The following is a 19,768-nucleotide window of genomic DNA, read 5'->3' as shown; positions in this document are numbered from 1 at the left end:
ATGAATATCCAAATTGGTACCTTAATGAAAAAAAAAACATTTTCTGTTTAAATCACATATATTCCTTATGCAAACATTTCAACAAAAATTTTATTTGTTTCCTATTTGTGACAAATTATGGCATCCATTGTTGCTCAATGTTTATCATTATTACAATCCTACAAATACTATTTATATAAATATTTCAAAAACAAAACAAATACACAAGTTGTTACAAATTATCCATTGTAGTTAAATCAAATTTATCTTGAAGATTCTTAAAAGCATCAAATATTCTGTTCTCATTGCATGGATCACAATCATTCATTTGAATATCATCAGCTTCTTCTTTTTCCTCGTTTTGGTTTTCTTTTGGTTTTTCATCATTATCATTCTTGGATTCATTTGTACCTTCAGTGGTAGAACTTTGAACATTTTCCTTATCACATACTTGTTGTAATGTAATAACGACAAATGTAAAAGTGATTCCATAGTTGACTATTGTGAGTGATAGGGGTCCCAACGCTAATATAAATATAGCCATTGTAAATAGTAAAGATGAAACCGCTTCATAATGCTTCCTATAAAAATATATAAAAAAATGTTTAATTTTAAGTGTGTACTTGTGATTCATTTAGTTTTTATTACACAAGCAAAGTTATTAAAATCCGTTGTACATAAATGAATGCGAGCTATAACATTATTGGTTATTGTGAGCGACATGGGGCAAAATATGTATATGTTAAAGCAAAAGGTTGACGTAAGGATCATAACAAATAAAAGGAAAATACTAGAAATTAATTTCTTGCAATTTTTTTGACTGTAAAATAGTTCTCACACTTACAAATTTCTTCTGGGACCATTGATTTGCCAGATACAACTGGAACAAACTGACATGACTAGACCAGTATGATATGACGTATCTGGTTTTAGTACCATTGAATACCTGTTGTAATAATTTTATTTAGTTAATTAAATTTCATCATGCGGTCTGAGCACTCTTGGGATCTTGCCTTCATCAATACATATAAAAAAATGTAATCTGGTGTCTGTACATTGAATAGAGGTAAAAAAATACCAATGGGGTTAACAACATAACAGTAATAGAAAATCACTATTTTAGGAGTCTCATTCTTTTGTTTTGTTCACAACATCTGAACAACTGAATAAATTTTCATAAAGTCATCACAGGTAGTTATTAATTTGGCTAAGTTTCATTAAAATTTGATGTACTAAAAAAATTAGTATCATTTAAAAAAAAATGTATGTCACTTTTTTACTGAAAGAATTGGTCTGAACCCTGGAAAAGAATATAGACTGTCTTTGATCGTACTGCTGAACACGGGTCTCCTTTACAGTGTTATTTAAAATTGCACTATAAACAAACGTGAATAACGTTTAAAATCGCTTACGTGATTGTTGTGTTCGATTTATTTTCGTTTAAAATCGCCTACGTGATTGTCTGTGTTCGATTTATTTTATTGCTTAGATGCGTGAGAGTGAAATTTTACGCCTATGGAAAATACTACGGTAAACGAAGATGCAGACAGGGCGCAAATAATTTAAATATTTTTTCTCTATACATTTTTTTTTACATTGTGACATACCATAATACTGATCTTACCGTCAATTTAAACTTACTTAAAGTTTCGCGCCCATGTTAATAATGCTGGAACATTGACTAGAGTCACTGTGATCCACATGAAAAACAACATCATGTGGAAATTAATGCTATTAAAATCCTCGTCCAAGTCTTCTTTGCTTTCACCCTTAATACTATCTTCTTTGGGCTTTCGTTCGCTTTCTTTATTCGCAGAAACTAAAGCACAGTCTATATTTGAAGAACCGTCTTGTCCTACATTGTTCGTTGAATCCTTATCATTACCTTCAATTTCGTCAATTTCTTTAGATCTGAGATTACTTTCCTTTGCATCCGATAAAGCTTTTGAAATCAAATTGGTTTCAGATTTTTCATATTTGTTTCTTGTCGAGTTGAACATACGACAGACTTTAGAAGCTAGCTTTGCCATTATTTTGTAAACGTAATCTTCTAAATATTCTTCGTACATTTTCGAGAGCTGTAAAAGTTAATACAGAATTATTAATTAATTTACGGTAGGCAGCGGCTTGGCTCTGCCCCTGGCATTGCTGAAGTCCATGGGCGACGGTAACCACTCATCATCAGGTGGACCGTATGCTCGTCTGCCTACAAGGGCAATAAAAATAATAATAATAATAATTTTTTTTTTGTGATATTTAGTGACGTTTGCTCAATTTTAATAGTCATAAACAATGATAAATTCATTATATTGATAATCACTAACCATAAATGCATAAAAAGCAGCACCGGCAGCCAATGAAGCTGCTCCGCATGATAAAGGAACCGCACAAACTAGCGCTGCACTCACGATCATGGGGAGCTTGTGCAATCCGGTGGCCATTTTCTCTGCTAAGCTACCACCGCCTCGCCATACTATTCTGAAGCAAAAAAAGAGTATTCAAATGATAGATTCACTTTTACAAAATATGTCAGGCTGACTTTTATTGTAACTAGCTGACCCGGCAGACTCCGTAGTGCCTCAATCGATAAATAAAAGACCTAAACTTTTGTATAAAATAAACTTAAAACAAACAAAAGGAATCCGTCTGACGAGGGACACATCAAAGGAAAAACAAAACTGTTATTTTGATTTAAATCCGAGCATTTTTATATTTATCTACCTTTTAAACCTTCTCTGGACTTCCACAAATAATTCAAGACCAAAATTAGCCAAATCGGTCCAGTCGTTCTCGAGTTTTAGCGAGACTAACGAACAGCAATTCATTTTTATATTTATTGGTTATTCTTAATACTCCATAGATGTAATATTAGCTTTATGGTGACAATAGTATATTTTTAAAAAAGAAACATAAATCAAAGTACTTACTTAAACAGTAATCTATGCGCTATCTGTGATGAAAACACCATTGCACCCATTATAGCAGCAGCTACAATATTGAAAATCCCTAATGCTGTCATATAAGCTGGCAACACTAACAGGGATTTGATAAAATACTGCAATTCGAGATCCCTCCAGCTTGCGCTTTCGAACATAAATGAGAACAGCGGAATCGCCCTGAAATAATACAATAAAAAGAGAATAAAACAGGCTTAAAATGAATAGAGTGGCTGATGTTATATTTTTATATTCTATAGAATGATGCACGACGCTATCATCGTCGTTATGTTTTGTGTGCAAAAGAATGCAATGAGTTCCCAGTTGTCCCAAAAGTTTGTTAAATGATTATGAGCAAGTTGAAACAGCTGAACGTATTGAGCTTTTATTTTCGGCCATTAATCATAAATTCACCGCCCCATAGACATCACAACATAATGTGACAGCCTACTGAAAGATATGAAGTCGATTGTATAATTTTTTTCGACAATAACGGCTATGGAATGAGCTCCCCTCCACGGTGTTTCCCGAGCACTATGACATGTTCTTCTTCAAAAGAGGCTTGTGGAGAGTATTAAGCGGTAGGCAGCGGCTTGACTCTGCCCCTGGCATTGCTGAAGTCCATGGGCGACGGTAACCACTCACCATCAGGTGGGCCGTGTGCTCGTCTGCCTACTATGTCAATAAAAAAAAACAACAATCGTAGCCTTCAAACAAATACATAATATGAAAATCCGTTACATTTTGGTTTCTAACAGAACCGGCTCATATGCAAAAATTCTTCAAACCGAAAAGTTACTTACAAAAAAATCTTAGTTGCCAATCTTGAAAACACGAGACAATAATAGGGTTTGACCCCTTCGCTCATTAAAGCTCCATGAATGGTCAAGCATGAACCAGATTCTTGAAAGTTCATAATAATACTTCTGGCAGCTAATAACACTATAGCGGCTACATACGGAATAAGTACTGGACCGTAATTTCGAGTAAACTGAGCGAGGCGATTGTACCACGATGACGATATACTGTATGATGAATAAAAAATAAATTTAGCATTAATGAAAAACAAAAAAATATTTTTGTCAAATTAAAAATAGAATATCAAATATTGAAATATAGATTATGAAGTAAACATTTCTATTAAAAAACCCAGACACATATCGATATAGTATTCACATACGTTTATAAAACTCACCCTAGAAATAAGTAAAAAAATATTCGTGTGGAATACAGAAAGAAGACTTCCGTTCTAATTTAAAATTGGTTAAATTTGTCCATCAAATAAAGACCGTGTATCTTTATCATACTCTTTCACACACATAGCCAAGTGGACAACCTTATTATGACTGTAATTTAAAACTACAAACAATCACAAGTATAACTCACCTGAGAGTAAATTGACATTGAGGATCCAATAGCAAAGTAATTTTCGCGTGCTCGGTGGTTTCCAACCCAAGTGTTAAATTAGGGTTTGTTTTAAAGAGCCTTAACTTCATAGGCGACCTTTTCAAATGCCTAAAAATAAGATTATCACTCAACAAAATGTTCTGTGTTGATACAAATATGTTCGAAACATAGCAACCTTATTTTCCTCACCGCGGCGGAAGCGGGAGAGGCGTGGACTTGCAAAATAAAACGACGTGCATCAACGAAAAAACGCACAATCATTGTCGGTCCCGTAAAACTGTACTAATTTTGATCCAATTTAATAAACCAGCTATAAATACAGTCCACTTTTATTTGAATAAGCCTTGCACCCAACATCTCATCGCAACGGCGCCAACAATATATGATCTTATTTTAATGTTGTTTGACAAAGGAATCCATTATTACACTTTGATCAAGTACCTAAATCCTGTTATTGGCCTCTTTTAATTATATTTCAGTTCTGTTATTGAGACATATGATCATAGTTAGTTACATAATAATACTAGCTGACCCGGCAAACGTTGTTTTGCCATATAAATGATTTCTAGGAAAGACAAATAACCTAGATACCGACTGCAGCGCCCTCTGCCGGGCCGATTTGTGAATCTAAGCCATCCAGGGTGCCACCCAAACGCATACAAAAAAATAATTCAAATCGGTCCAGACGTTTAGGAGTTCAGTGACAAACACACGCACAGAATAAATATCTATATATTAACACGTGAAGCAAAAACTTAGTACCCCTTTTTACGAAAATTGCGCGGATGGAGGAGTATGAAATTTTTCACACTTATAGAGAATATAGAGAAGGAGTGCACAATGCTATTTTTTTTAAAATAAAGCATTAAATACTTTAAATCAATAAAGAAAACATTACACACAACCATGTATTTGATACAACACATATATAAAAATATACTCTTTGTTTGCTGTCAATTGGGAAACTTTTGTTAGGTATATGTTTAAAGTCTGTGGTCGAATTGAAAATAGATTAATATTATTGATCTATAGTGCAGTTCTGACGAATATTGTGATTATATTATCGAATTATAATAGTTTTTGACAATAGAACCATAATAATGTTTAAACTTATGATTTCATTTAATTATAGTCGAATTTCGACTACTGCGGAGCCACTAGTATATGAGTCGACTATTATCAAAGCCGGCAATGTGACTTTTGGACAATTATTGGTAAATCAGAAAAACGAATTATTGACTTTGTATTCCATTGACAGTCACAAAACTCTTCTGAACGACATCTTAGATAAATAACAGGTTAAGTATTAACCTTTATTTAATGCAGGTTTTGAACCGTATTCTTTGAAGGAGACGATTATATTCAAATCAATCTGTATTGACATATCAATAACATTTTTTTGTCCAAATGCACAGATTGCCACCTTTGATAATAGACGACTCATATATAAAAAAGATAATTTCATAAACTCTAGACTTACGTAAAATAATGATAATATTCGTTATTTTTCGCCCACGGAACATGCAACTCCGCCGAAACGTGATATCGGCTTGCTTTACAATTCGCAGTCGGCTCAACGTAAAGGAGGTACGCTTCGTGTATCGCATTAAAATCTCGCAAGATCAATTCGTAATACAAACTGTCTCGTTCGGTTTCTGGTTTCACGATCCTCTTTCCGAATTCAAAAAACGTGGGTAGATCCACGAATATCTGCCGGGACGCATAATCGTTGATGTCTATGTTCATAGTTACCTGAAAAAAACATAAGAGCTCATCATAATAAGGCCTTGCTCCCGTGAGCCCGTATGGAGTGATGCGAATAGCCTTTGCACTTGGGCAATGATCAAATTTTACTAGTACCGAATTAAGCTGCCAACAATGAACAAATAACGTTATATTTACTATTAGACTATGAGTTCAAACCTCAAATTTAACTATCTGCATCTTGATATAAGAAATAATCGTGTTAGTAAACTAAACAACGAAGCTTGTGAGGAGTACTTAGCGGTAAGCAGCGGTTTTGCCTCTGCCCCTGGCATTGCTGACGTCCATGGGCGACGGTAGCCACTAACCATCATATGGGCCTGCCTACAAGGGCAATAAAAATACAAATCAGTACATATACCAAAATATTTTATTTTTTATTTTTTTCTGTCTGTCTGTTTGTTCCGGCTAATCTCTGGAACGGCTGGGCCGATTTTGACGAGACTTTCACCGATAGGTAGCTGATGATATAAGGAGTAACTTTTTTAGACTAGCTTCGCCCCGCGGCATCACCCGCGTTACAACAATAACCGCGAGTAACATCGCGGGACTCAGCTAGTCAATAATAAAACTTAAATGTTTCCGAAGCTAAGCGAGGGCGGGTCGTTAGTGATTTATATAATTTCAGCTCAAATACCAACTTACGGGTTTTCGTGTAGGCGATACCTTGACGACAACATGCGACCAATCTGGGTAATGTTCCATCACATTGTGCAGGTTCACTGTTGCTAACTTCCTCTTTCGAAATTCGGTCGCAGCTCCGGACCAACGACTTAATTCTGTTAACGATACTGCGTGTTTACTGTAAATATCGAATCAAACAACGTATTATGAACGCTTATCTATACTAATATAATAAAGAGGAAAGATTTGTTTGTTTGTATTGAATAAGCTCCGAAACTACTGAACCGATTTGAAAAATTCTTTCACTGTTTGGAAGCTTCACTATTCCCGAGTGACATAGGCTATAATCTTTTTTGAAAAAATTAGGGATCCTAACTAAAACACCAATAATGTAACCCAGGGTGCAAAAAAAATACCTAAAATACTCTTTACGTCGCGTGCCCTGCGAAAACGATTAATGATAGAATAAAATAATGTAGATACTACGACTTTGTAGAACATATTATTATTTACAAAAAGTGTCGGGACAGCATATGTCTAACTATTATAGTTATGCCGCAATAAGTGTTCTTTTATTTAAAAAAAATAAAACAACGTCAAATAACGGCGCCGGAGCGGGCTGCTTGTGTATTATATTTTAATCAACTTAAAAAATAATTATGGGATTTATAGAATAACTAAGCATGTCTGATGCCTCCGGTGGTTTATAATAGCGGTAAGCCGTTTTGTGAACTCGCTGTTGTATTTCTGTCGTGAAGCAATAATGCGTTTCGGTTTGAACGGTTATACTAATTGAGAAGGTGGGACAACCGTACAAGTGAGCCTTAGAACTCATGTCTCGAGTTTGGTGGCGTCAATTACATCGTCGGTGTCTATGGGCTCCGGTAATCACTTAACACCTGGTGGGCCGTGAGATCGACTATCCACAAACAAAAAAATACAAACTAAAAAAAATCATCAGATTTGTAATACGATATTCAATTTCAGTTTAGAATCAAGCCAGTAATTATTTATCTACTAAAGTACGTATACTAAGATTATTCTGCCGCATAATTTTAAGATCACAACCTTCCTGCTTTAAGCCACATATTAACATTTCTTATATTGACATTCGATTTATTAATACTCACCAATATCTGTGCGTGTTGTATGTATGTTTCGCGTTACATCCATATATCCAATCTTTATCAGACACATTAACAGCCTCAACAGCTACGAATCTGTTCTGCGGGAATTTCACTAATCTTATCATTAGATATGTTGTTCTGCAATAAAGAATAGAGGTTTTTTTTATTGCTTAGATGGTGGACGAGCTCACAGTCCGCCTGGTGTTAAGTGGTTACTGGAGCCCATAGACATCTACAACGTAAATGCGCAACCCACCTTGAGATATAAGTTCTAAGGTCTCAGTATAGTTACAACGGCTACCCCAACCTTCAAGCCGAAACGCATTACTGCTTCACGGCAGAAATAGGTGGGGTGGTGGTATCTACCCGTGCGGACTCACAAGAGGTTCTACTACCAGTAGAGTAGTTTCGTGGAGCATGGTCATTAGTAGTATAAGAGATCTAATAGCACTCACCGCCTAATGTAAAATGCAACATCACCTTCTGACATGCAAGCGGAAAGGATAATTACATTAATAGCACCCACCCGTCCGGACTCACATAACGCCACACTAATATCGAACTCGTCGACTATGACGAAGAGTTCTACGTGCGAACTAGTCCATAGACACAACCCACTGAGTTTCTCTTCGGATCTTCTCAGTGGGTCGCGATTCTGATCCGGTAGTAGATTCAGTGAAGCACTCCTCTTTCTAGGGCTAGTGTTAGCAATTCTCTCAGGTTGAGCCCGTGAACTCACCTACAGGTCCGCGCGTAGCGCCCCTTAGGTTCCGTTCACACAGATCGGCTCGGAGAGGAGAGCAGATTTTGATCAAGTTGGAAACAGAGTTTTGAGTAATTGTAATAAAGTTTATTTTTGCATGTGCACTTTTTTGTCATTAAGAATGCTTGAACGCGCTGCGTGTGAAATAATAAGAGGAGCGATTGCGAGCTCTTTCTCGGTCGCGTAGCCGATCGGCTCCGATTGCGAGCGCATCCGTTTTTAGATGTCTTCCAGCCGGTATATGTGAAATATGTAGTTAGCGGCTCAGCTCCGGTCAATTCCAATCGTATACGGTCGGTGTGAAAAAAAAAACCGAGCCGATGCTCTCCGAGCCGGTCTGTGTGAAGGGACCCTTAGCGACCAACGATGAGATAGAGAAAAAAAACTAAAGTATGCATTTTTGCAAAAAATTTCGTTTCTATTTTTTTGCGTTATCGTGGAAGTCGTTCGTGAACACGTATTAAGTGCGTATTTCTCTATAAACCTGTCGTATCAATCTTTAGCGCGTTGACGTTTCTGTGATGTATGGATTATTGAGCAGTACTACACTACTGATATCTCTGTGGTATTTAGAAATAGAAAGCCATTCAATCTCTCAAATGACTTTTGGAAGATATGGCCAAATTCTTGTACCGACTACAATTGTACTCTAATTGTACATAATTATGTAGTATTTCGAGTATTTCTTTTCATTGCATCAAAACGAACAAAATTTTTTATGCAATTTTCGACGGGCGGGTTCACTAATCTTCTGTATTAAGTGTAAGTCGTAAACTATAGATACCACAGCTTGTAGTCATCATAATGACTTTTGATTTTAGTCATAGAAGTTTAATGATATTTAGATAAAAATCTCAATGACGTAATTTTGACAAGCTGGCGTGAAACTGCAGTTTACTGACCAACAGATAGCGAAGTTAACAAAAAATAGACAAATGTTAAGAAAACGGTAGGCAGCGGCTTGGCTCTGCCCCTGGCAATGCTGACGTCCATGAGCGACGGTAACCACTCTCCATTAGGTGGGCCGTATGCTCGTCTGCCTATACATAAGGCAATAAAAAAAAAAACAGGATTTTAGTTTTACTTGTCAATTTCCGGTCGTTGCACTTGATAAATCCTCCGGTTATCTTCGTACCAGAACGCATCCGCTGTCATAGTCACATTGGCTTTAGGAATTTCTGGATTAATTGTCATTGAACGATTCGCCTGAAAATTTTAAGGAAACGCTTAAAATGCAAAAGGCTAACTCATATTTTCCTTAATACTATGTAGAAGATTATCTGGTAGACAGTATAATATCGAATAACTTCACGAGTAAAAAAAAAAGTTTATTATGACCATGAAAGTATAGTAGTACCACCATGATAGACGTCGTGGCCTAAAGGATAAGACGTCCGGTGAATTCGTGTTGAGCGATGCACCGGTGTTCGAATCCCAGGCGGATACCAATTTTTCTAATGAAATACGTAGGTTCTTAATAAATGTTGACGATTGACTTCCAGGGTGTCGGATCGTGTAATAAAATCAAACCCGCAAAATTATAATTCGCGTAATTACTGGTGGTAGGACCTCTTGTGAGTTCGCGCGGGTAGGTTACCCTGCCTATTTCTGCCGTGAAGCAGTAATGCGTTTCGGTTTGAAGGGTAGGGCAGCCGTTGTTACTATACTGAGACCTAAGAACATATATCTCACGGTGGGTGGCGCATTTACGTTGTAGATGTCTATGGGCTCCAGTAACCACTTAACACCAGGTGGGCTGTGAGCTCGTCCACCCATATAAGCAAATAAAAAAAAACAATTCTTCATGTCAGCCTGTCAAGGTGACTAAGGAAATAATTGGCAAATGTTTTGCAAAGTTCCACAGCATTCAAATCGTGATATCTATAGGCTCTGATACCAGTTATCGAATCGCCCAGTTCGTAAGCTCTAGCTGAGCATTTTGCACAATTACTCTATATGGGGCTGGATGTATTTTTTTTTATTGCCCTTGTAGGCAGACGATCTTACGGCCCACCTGATGGTGAGTGGTTACCGTCGCCCATGGACTTCAGCAATGCCAGGGGCAGAGCCAAGCCGCTGCCTACAAATGTGACCAAATTTAGGTCTATAAACTTGCGATGTTCACTATCGTTCCGAGACAACTCAAGATACTGATTTCATTGAAATTTCCGGGGAATCATCAGATTGGCCTAGCTGCTGAACATATGAATGATGATCAGATCAAAGTCAAGTCAAACATTGAACAGCAAATCTGGCCTAGTTTGCTACTAGAACTATAAAAGTGAAAACTAGTGTAATTAAGTAAATAGCATATTCCGATCCTACTCACAGCTATAGATCTCTTGCTGTTTCAAAGCAACAAATCTTATAGAAAATATCAAACCTGAAAATACTGCTTGGCTCTCGACATTAGCAACTGTTTATCGTAACTTATTTGTTTCGTCATAGGATTAACTATCGAAAACAGGTATTTGTTTATTGCCATAACAAGTTGCTTGCACCATACAATACAGACGTGATCCGGTGATACCCAAACGCCTGGTATCGCTGTCGTCTGAAATAAAACTGTTTCATAGTGTATATATACATGATACAAATAAATTCTAAGACACCACAACACGACAGATGTTTAGGCCATGTCGCTGTGTGTCATTTTGTAAAATAGTATACTGTGATCACACACATATAGAAAACCGAAAATTCTGGTTATTTCTGTTCCAAATCAATCTAAAACTGTCATAAATATAGGGAAAGTTGAAGGGAAGACTCAACTCCAAAGAAATTTGTTTGTTTTTTATTGCATGCAGATGAGCAAAGGTCTCCAAAACCCATACATATGATACAGATCTCAATTATATTAAAATAGAAATTAATAGAGAAAAGAAAAATAGAGAGAAATTCTGACTAAAAGACAAGCAGAGTATCAATAAGTAAGACCTCTAAGGCCCGTTTCTCATATTTTTTAACCAAAAGCTTTAACTAATTAACTAATCAATACATACCAATGTATTTATATCACTGTCGTTTGATAATGTTAAGCCTGAAGGCATTAGTAAATCTCTTGGTCCATTTCCAAAACTTAAAAGCATCTTCTTATCCGTCATCAATTGATTGCCTTTTACGAAATTTTCCCATTCATGATTCATACTTAAATAGTAATCATTCATAGCTATATCAAAGTTAATCAGTGGGGCTTCTAAAGGAGCTGCTAAAGTGATTGCTATACTTGTCGAATTGACTGTACTTGGATGAACCAACAAACGCTTGGCCACAAGACCTCCCTAAAAATTTCATAAAATAAAAGTTTAACTTAATATAATTATAAACTTTAACACTAAAACTATTTTATTTGTGTTTCACTTTCACTAAATTTTTTAAATACACCTATGACATTTACAATGAAAACAGATTTTGTTGTCTATAGATTTCATTACCCACTTTACTGACCGGTCCTGTTCATATGCCAAAAAGAAAAATAAATAAATGCACATATACAGATGTATTGCCTGCCTTCATTCAGGCTCCATATAGATCATCTGAGAGGCCTATCATAAAAAGTGATAAAGTAAAAAAAATATGCATCATATGCCATCTCGTCTTAAGATGTCTGCAACAGTCCACTGATTCAGCACAGTTTGAATAGCAACCAAATATTATTGGAATCAATAAAAAATCTTTAAAATAAAATTGTTATTAATACTCACCATTGAATGTCCAATGAGGATAACAGATGTTGGTACAGATTTAATATAATTATTTTCTTTATACAGATCCAATATTTTTGCTATACAAGCAGCTGCAAATCTTGTTTGACTTTGTAGAACTCCTCCATAAAGGCCTGAGAGCTCCTCATTATAGCTTACTGTAATGAATTTATGTATTTTTTTTCCACAATATCCTTAGTGTTTAATGTACTTTAATGTACCTTACTACTATGGCTACTTTATCTTTTCTGTAATAGGTGCAATCTCATTATGTCCCTACATATCCACATTAATTATTTAATATCATTGGAGATTTCTTATTGAAGTAAAAAGGTGAAAATTACTATTTTAAAGCTATTCCTAACTATGAATAGAATGATAAGTTTATTTAACTCGTAACTTACTGGCAAAGTAATCAAAATGGTAATCATATCCTCCAGACAAGGCTTTTCTTAAGGCCACAGATGCCAGTGATCTTGCTTGCATGTGACTACCAGAATTGCCTGGTATGAATAACACTGGTACTCCGTCAAACCTATAAGAAGAGCTAATATAACTCAACATAGCCACAATATATTTAGTTTAAATATACATGCATTCTTTATGAAACATTGATACCATGCTATTTGTTCAACTATTTCCTATTGATAACTGTGAAAGAACATACCACATTTTTCTTGCTCTCTCTGTGAATCTGCCTTCACTATATGCAAATAAGGCATATTGTGGATAAATTTTGTTTTCTGGCATAGACAGATGCTAAAAATAAAATTTGTAAACATTATTAGGTAACGTTTTATTAAATCGCATTTTAAATTACTCACCACAAATTGTGGATATTCAAACATATATGTCATGAAACAATAGTTATTTTTGTCGCTGAAATGCAAATTTAAAACTCCTAAAAGATATCCCAGAAGAAATAATAATGACAATCCTTGAAAAATACTTGAACGTATTAATTTCATTAGTTTCATTTTGAAAGCTTGATGTTTAGGGATTGTATGATAAATTTATCTTTATTTATGCATCTGTAGTTTTTAGTGTCAATTCTTTCATGTTTTCAGAGTATTACTAAATTGAAATAGTTATTTTAATTTTATTGAAATGGTCACCACAAAACACAACACAACAGTTCAGAAAAAAAAAAAATGGTACAAAACAGTTCAGAAAATTAGGAAAATGAAGTTAGCCCCTCAAAAAAATTTTTTTTTCCTGTTTTCTACTTATTTTCTATTAATTCGTTTGTTCATCATTTGTTCTTGATTGTTCACTGTTAATAATTGTTTGTTCCCCATTTATTTATTTTTAAAAAAATATTAAAAATATATCTAAAAGTTAGCCCCTCGATTGCAATTTTTAATATTTTTTCGTCCTTAATTACTCGTAAATATTCATTTTCGATTGTTCTTATATAAAATACGTTTGTTCTCGTTCGAAATTACTCATTTTTTGTTTAATTAATTGTATTAGTTGAATAAATGTATACAAAATATGTGTACTGCGCATGCCATAAGTGTATAATCTATGGCGCATGCGTCAACTATAATGCACTATAATGCCTAAACTTTCTATGCGGTTTTAATCGTGAAAAATAAACAATTATAAATCCTGAAGGATCAATTAATTGGTATACAGTTTAATTAAAAAAATTAAAAAATAAATAAATAAAATAATGTGCATTCGCGTAAAGTTAGCCCAAATACATTTTTTCCATCCTCCTATATACCTATCGCTATGAAGGTATAAAAAAGATAGGTTAAGAGTTCACATAGGTAATATAAAAAAATAAGTAAATATGTTCATTATTTATCTTTCAAGAGATAATGTAGGTATACATTATAATAACATTTTGACACAGTCGAAATTATATTCCTAACATTAGTAAAATAACATTTTAATATTTTTTTTATAGGTTATGTATTGAAATTGTTGGAAAATTATTTCATGTCTTAGCTGGAAAACGACATGGAGAATTATATGCAATACAAGATAATGAGCTCCATCAAATGAATTCGAATGAAACCAAACTGTTTACCATCCAAATTCGATTGTCGGGCAGATAGAAAACGAAAATTCACTCATAGTGAACCTCGGCCTGCATTTGTGAAACGGCAAAGACTCACTATTATCAAGGAAATTGAAGAGACGACTAAAAATGAGATGTGTCGTATTATTATACCTTTGCCATCTTGTAGTCAAGGTAGGTGTAACTGTCAATAATTAGTTACACACACAGCTGATCTCCTAATCAAATAACAATATCAGAAAAAATGAGAATAGTTAGTTAGTTAGTGGAAGTAGCCAAAATGGGCAAGTGGATCTCAGTTCCTATTACATAAGGTACTAGGAAGTTTGTGAAAATGAAAATTTATCACAGTGTAATATCACTTACTTACTTTAACAGTGAAGGAAAACATTGTGATGAAACCTGCACACCTAAATGTTCTTAGGATTTTCTTAGGTGTGTAATCCACCAACCAGCACTAGGCCAGCGTGGTGGACTAAGGCCTAAAAACCCTCTCAATGGTAGTGAAGGCCAGTGTCCAGCAAGGGGATATATTATATGGGCTGATGATGATGACTAGGAAGTTAAATACTACTACTACTACTACGACAGTACACATATAATCCTATATATTTACAAACTATACGTTTGTTGGAAATTGCTAACATTATTTCATATTTCCAGATGTCCAGCCACTTGAAAATAGGTGTAGTAATGACAAAGCTATCCAAGTAGCTCCAGCACAGGAACACAAAGGCAAGGCAAGTGTGTATTGCCACATCACCCCTTAATATATCTGAAGCAAGTATAAGTAAACAATCAGAACCAGCAAAAAAAAAAATGTTGTTCCTGAGGACAAATTTGACAGTGATGAGTCAAATGCACCAGCAACAGAAGGATCAACTGTTGACTATGAGTTATCTCTCTATATCTCCACTCCATCAAAGACTTGTGCACTTCAGACTATAGCTCTCAAGAAGACTAAAAAGTTGAAAAAATGAATGTGTTAACAACTTTATCTAAAGTGAAAAATAAACAACGTTTATATATTGGTCTTCCACAAGAATTATGTTTCATAATAGGCTTGATTGAGAAACATACAAATGTTTCTGAACAAAATATTATATTATGTCTGATGAGAATAACATTAAATAGAACAATCTCTCAATTGGCTGATGATTTCGATTTATCTGTAAGTCAAGCAAGCAATATATTTTTCAACAAACTCCCAGAAATTGCAAATGTAATATCACCCCTTGTTAGACTATAAAAAAAACAATACAAAAAATATATATGCAGGAAGGATAATTGATGTCAACTTGGTGGAAAATAGAAAGTTTTTAGATAGTTTGCCACCTACAAAACTCTTTAATTAAATAAGTAATCCTTACTTATAAATAGGAAGTTTTGTAAGTATTTTCACTCTTCATTCAAAAACTACTGAACAGATTTTAATAAGACTTTTATGCTGTCTTCTATGGCTAGCAACTCATTATTATTTTGATTCTGTTTTCCATAAATGTGCTAAATATGGGCTTATATATATGAAAAGGAATAAATATTAATGTTATGTAACCTTTGTACCTGTATGTTAAGAATAATTTTTAATAAAACATAATTGAAATTGAAATATTATTTTTATTAAATCACATTCACTTTGTACACATCAATATTTTGTACTCCCTAAAAGGAAAATAGGTATAAAGTTTTTTTAAAATATTTAACATTACATTTTTGTGTAAGATTAGAAAATTGTTATTCTTCCAAAAAGAAACTACATTATCTAACAACTGTGCAACTTACTCGGAATCAAAATCAATACCTACTAATTATAGTGACCTGATTACTTTTTTCAAAGTTGCTGGATGCTACACAAAAGTAGCAAGTTTTACTTTTAGCACAATACATATGCATTTGAACTTGTGCATAATATCTTTCTTTAATTTTTTTTTGCCTTTTTATTTATGGAAACATAGCATTACTCACTTGCTTGTTTGTAGATCTATCAAAAAAACATAAATTATGTTTTTTTTAGCACAGTGGGCAATACCCTATTATTCATATTAATTATATACGGCGCGGCGATGCGAAAATTCATTACTGAATTATTTAAGAATGATAGGCATAATATAATATTTTAATTCGCGATCTGTTTATAATTTTTAATATATGATTTAAAAATAAGTTATCTTTAATATTTTTAATTTTGTGATTTATGGGGTGGTCACAGTCATTATTATAAAAATAGAAATTTTGAGGAAATATAAATGTTTAATACAAATTATTTTGATAATAGAAATAAATTCATATCAATCCAAATTCATATTTGAACTATGAAAATTGTATGGTATGTAAACAGAAATATATTTTATAATTATAATGACTATTGCTAAGCTTGCACAGCTTCTCTAACCGACACTGCAACTAGAATAAAGTCTAATAAAGAATAAGAATAAACTTTTCTTCGAAGCTCAATTCTACAAGGGTATTCAATCAGATAGCTATCTATCTGTCGTTCCTGTATGAAATTTTGGTATGTCGAAATCTTAGATAAATCCAGCAAAGCTAAATAAAGTATTTACCTAAAAAATATGTTTATGCTTAAAGTCACGTGTTTATGTTATTCGAAAGTATTAAGCTCCAAGCAGCATTTAGCTCCAACTAAATTCATTAAGAACCAATTTTTCAATCGATGATTAAAACAACATTAATACTGAGAATGAATATTTATTTATAAAATACACATATGTTTTGACCACGAATTTTGCATGATAATTTAAATTAATATTCATTAATATTAATTTAAATAATATTCTATAATTCTCTATAATTTAAATAATATAATTTAAATAAAATTAATATTCATTAATATTAATTTAAATAAATATGAATTAATCTTCTTCTATAACCCATAGTCAACAATTGATCCTTCTGTTGCTGGTGCATTTGACTCATCACTGTCAAATTTGTCCTCAGGAACAAGTTTTTTTTTTTGCTGGTTCTGATTGTTTACTTATACTTGCTTCAGATATATTAAGGGGTGATGTGGCAATACACACTTGCCTTGCCTTTGTGTTCCTGTGCTGGAGCTACTTGGATAGCTTTGTCATTACTACACCTATTTTCAAGTGGCTGGACATCTGGAAATATGAAATAATGTTAGCAATTTCCAACAAACGTATAGTTTGTAAATATATAGGATTATATGTGTACTGTCGTAGTAGTAGTAGTAGTATTTAACTTCCTAGTCATCATCATCAGCCCATATAATATATCCCCTTGCTGGACACTGGCCTTCACTACCATTGAGAGGGTTTTTAGGCCTTAGTCCACCACGCTGGCCTAGTGCTGGTTGGTGGATTACACACCTAAGAAAATCCTAAGAACATTTAGGTGTGCAGGTTTCATCACAATGTTTTCCTTCACTGTTAAAGTAAGTAAGTGATATTACACTGTGATAAATTTTCATTTTCACAAACTTCCTAGTACCTTATGTAATAGGAACTGAGATCCACTTGCCCATTTTGGCTACTTCCACTAACTAACTAACTATTCTCATTTTTTCTGATATTGTTATTTGATTAGGAGATCAGCTGTGAGTGTAACTAATTATTGACAGTTACACTTACCTTGACTACAAGATGGCAAAGGTATAATAATACGACACATCTCATTTTTAGTCGTCTCTTCAATTTCCTTGATAATAGTGAGTCTTTGCCGTTTCACAAATGCAGGCCGAGGTTCACTATGAGTGAATTTTCGTTTTCTATCTGCCCGACAATCGAATTTGGATGGTAAACAGTTTGGTTTCATTCGAATTCATTTGATGGAGCTCATTATCTTGTATTGCATATAATTCTCCATGTCGTTTTCCAGCTAAAACATGAAATAATTTTCCAACAATTTCAATACATAACCTATAAAAAAAATATTAAAATGTTATTTTACTAATGTTAGGAATATAATTTCGACTGTGTCAAAATGTTATTATAATGTATACCTACATTATCTCTTGAAAGATAAATAATGAACATATTTACTTATTTTTTTATATTACCTATGTGAACTCTTAACCTATCTTTTTTATACCTTCATAGCGATAGGTATATAGGAGGATGGAAAAAATGTATTTGGGCTAACTTTACGCGAATGCACATTATTTTATTTATTTATTTTTTAATTTTTTTAATTAAACTGTATACCAATTAATTGATCCTTCAGGATTTATAATTGTTTTTTTTTCACGATTAAAACCGCGTAGAAAGTTTAGGCATTATAGTTGACGCATGCGCCATAGATTATACACTTGTGGCATGCGCAGTACACATATTTTGTATACATTTATTCAACTAATACAATTAATTAAACAAAAAATGAGTAATTTCGAAAGATACAAACGTATTTTATATAAGAACAATCGAAAATGAATACTTACGAGTAATTAAGGACGAAAAAATATTAAAAATTGCAATCGAGGGGCTAACTTTTAGATATATTTTTAATATTTTTTTTTAAATAAATAAATGGGGAACAAACAATTATTAACAGTGAACAATCAAGAACAAATGATGAACAAACGAATTAATAGAAAATAAGTAGAAAACAGGAAAAAAAAAATTTTTTGTGGGGCTAACTTCATTCACCTCAGAAAATTATATTAAGTGTATAATCTATGGTTCAGAAACTCTCAAATTTAAATGTCTCAAGGCTCAGTGAACTTAGCACTCCGTTTTTTAACTTTCATTTTAATTATTTGTTCGTCGTTTGTTCGTTAATGTTCGAACATAAAAATTGTTTGTTCGTCTATTATTTATTTATATTTAATTAAAAAAATGATCACATTAAGTTGGCCCCTTTACTAAGTGTCTTTATTTTTATCGCTCAGAGTAATTAATTTTGATCAATTATCGTTTGTTCAACGGTTCAACAACTATTGGTGATTGTTCGATCATAAAAACAATTAAATTCCCAATTATTAATTATTTTATATCTAATAAGCAAACCAATTCCTCACGCCTACATTGTGCATGCACCGGTTTTGTCGGTCAGCTGGCAATGGCCGTTTTTACTAGCGTTTTGTTAACAAGTGCGTTTATACTGTCTAATTATTAAATTAATTAATAGAGAATCTATATTACTTGAATAGCAATTTGAAAATGATAAAGATATGTAAGTCAGACAGTTATAAATTCAAATATTTTGAAGTTTATATTTAAAAAAAATATTAGCTAAATTTTTTTTAAATTAAAGATCGAACCTTGATATTGCATATCTAATCTAAAAAAACTATATTTCAATGTCAACTATAATTGCTTATAGAGCCCTAGCGTTCCCGCCAAAAATGCCCACACTAAAAACACATATGGTGTCGATCATAGATAATAAAGGTGTTAATGGCTGTATGGGCATAGATCCCCTTGCCTTCCTTAACAAGGAATAATTGTACCAAAAAAAAA

At 33.5% G+C, this 19,768-nt stretch overlaps 1 protein-coding gene and 2 long non-coding RNA genes across 11 annotated transcripts; 1 reads left to right on the top strand and 2 right to left on the bottom strand.

Annotated features, from left to right (window-relative positions):
* Nucleotides 1–39: 39 nt before the first annotated feature.
* PGAP1 (GPI inositol-deacylase) lies at nt 40–13,464 on the bottom strand. Its single transcript, XM_028171255.2, has 17 exons — nt 13,129–13,464; nt 12,972–13,063; nt 12,709–12,839; nt 12,305–12,462; nt 11,603–11,881; nt 10,984–11,154; nt 9,685–9,806; nt 7,841–7,975; nt 6,732–6,888; nt 5,803–6,074; nt 4,302–4,430; nt 3,719–3,940; nt 2,907–3,095; nt 2,304–2,457; nt 1,621–2,057; nt 824–925; nt 40–560 (listed from the first exon to the last, which is right to left on the bottom strand). Exons 1-17 carry the CDS (start codon nt 13,279–13,281, stop codon nt 212–214), a joined length of 3,252 nt encoding a protein of 1,083 aa, XP_028027056.2. The 5' UTR covers nt 13,282–13,464; the 3' UTR covers nt 40–211.
* Nucleotides 13,465–13,858: 394 nt separating this feature from the next.
* Nucleotides 13,859–15,942, top strand: LOC149501137 (uncharacterized). Of its 4 annotated transcripts, none has more exons than XR_016324523.1 (3): nt 13,859–14,132; nt 14,220–14,507; nt 14,997–15,942. It is a non-coding gene; the product is annotated as an uncharacterized LOC149501137 (long non-coding RNA). The 4 variants fall into 4 exon arrangements; XR_016324522.1 differs by having other exon boundaries at nt 13,908–14,079; nt 14,261–14,507; XR_016324524.1 differs by having other exon boundaries at nt 13,920–13,934; nt 14,261–14,507.
* Nucleotides 15,943–17,023: 1,081 nt separating this feature from the next.
* On the bottom strand, nt 17,024–18,634 carry LOC149501136 (uncharacterized). Of its 6 annotated transcripts, none has more exons than XR_016324518.1 (3): nt 18,370–18,634; nt 17,942–18,229; nt 17,024–17,452 (listed from the first exon to the last, which is right to left on the bottom strand). It is a non-coding gene; the product is annotated as an uncharacterized LOC149501136 (long non-coding RNA). The 6 variants fall into 6 exon arrangements; XR_016324517.1 differs by having other exon boundaries at nt 17,942–18,188; nt 18,370–18,629; XR_016324521.1 differs by having other exon boundaries at nt 17,942–18,188; nt 18,515–18,629.
* Between the last annotated feature and the right edge of the window lie 1,134 nt (nt 18,635–19,768).

The sequence above is a fragment of the Bombyx mandarina genome, chromosome 17, assembly GCF_030267445.1.
Source record: "Bombyx mandarina strain Sakado chromosome 17, ASM3026744v2".
Lineage (NCBI taxonomy): Eukaryota > Metazoa > Arthropoda > Insecta > Lepidoptera > Bombycidae > Bombyx > Bombyx mandarina.
The sequence above is the reverse complement of the archived record's forward strand: the minus strand, read 5'-3'. Positions and strand labels throughout refer to the sequence as shown.

What these genes read in the sequence shown, in the direction of transcription:
- PGAP1 (XM_028171255.2), bottom strand. Translation starts at nt 13,281, where the DNA reads ATGAAACTAATGAAATTAATACGTTCAAGTATTTTTCAAGGATTGTCA. An exon ending in GAGAGAGCAAGAAAAATGTG is followed by an intron (nt 12,840 to 12,971) that starts GTATGTTCTTTC and finishes CTCTTCTTATAG; the next exon opens with GTTTGACGGAGTACCAGTGT. An exon ending in GAGCCAAGCAGTATTTTCAG is followed by an intron (nt 9,807 to 10,983) that starts GTTTGATATTTT and finishes TAAAATTTTCAG; the next exon opens with GCGAATCGTTCAATGACAAT.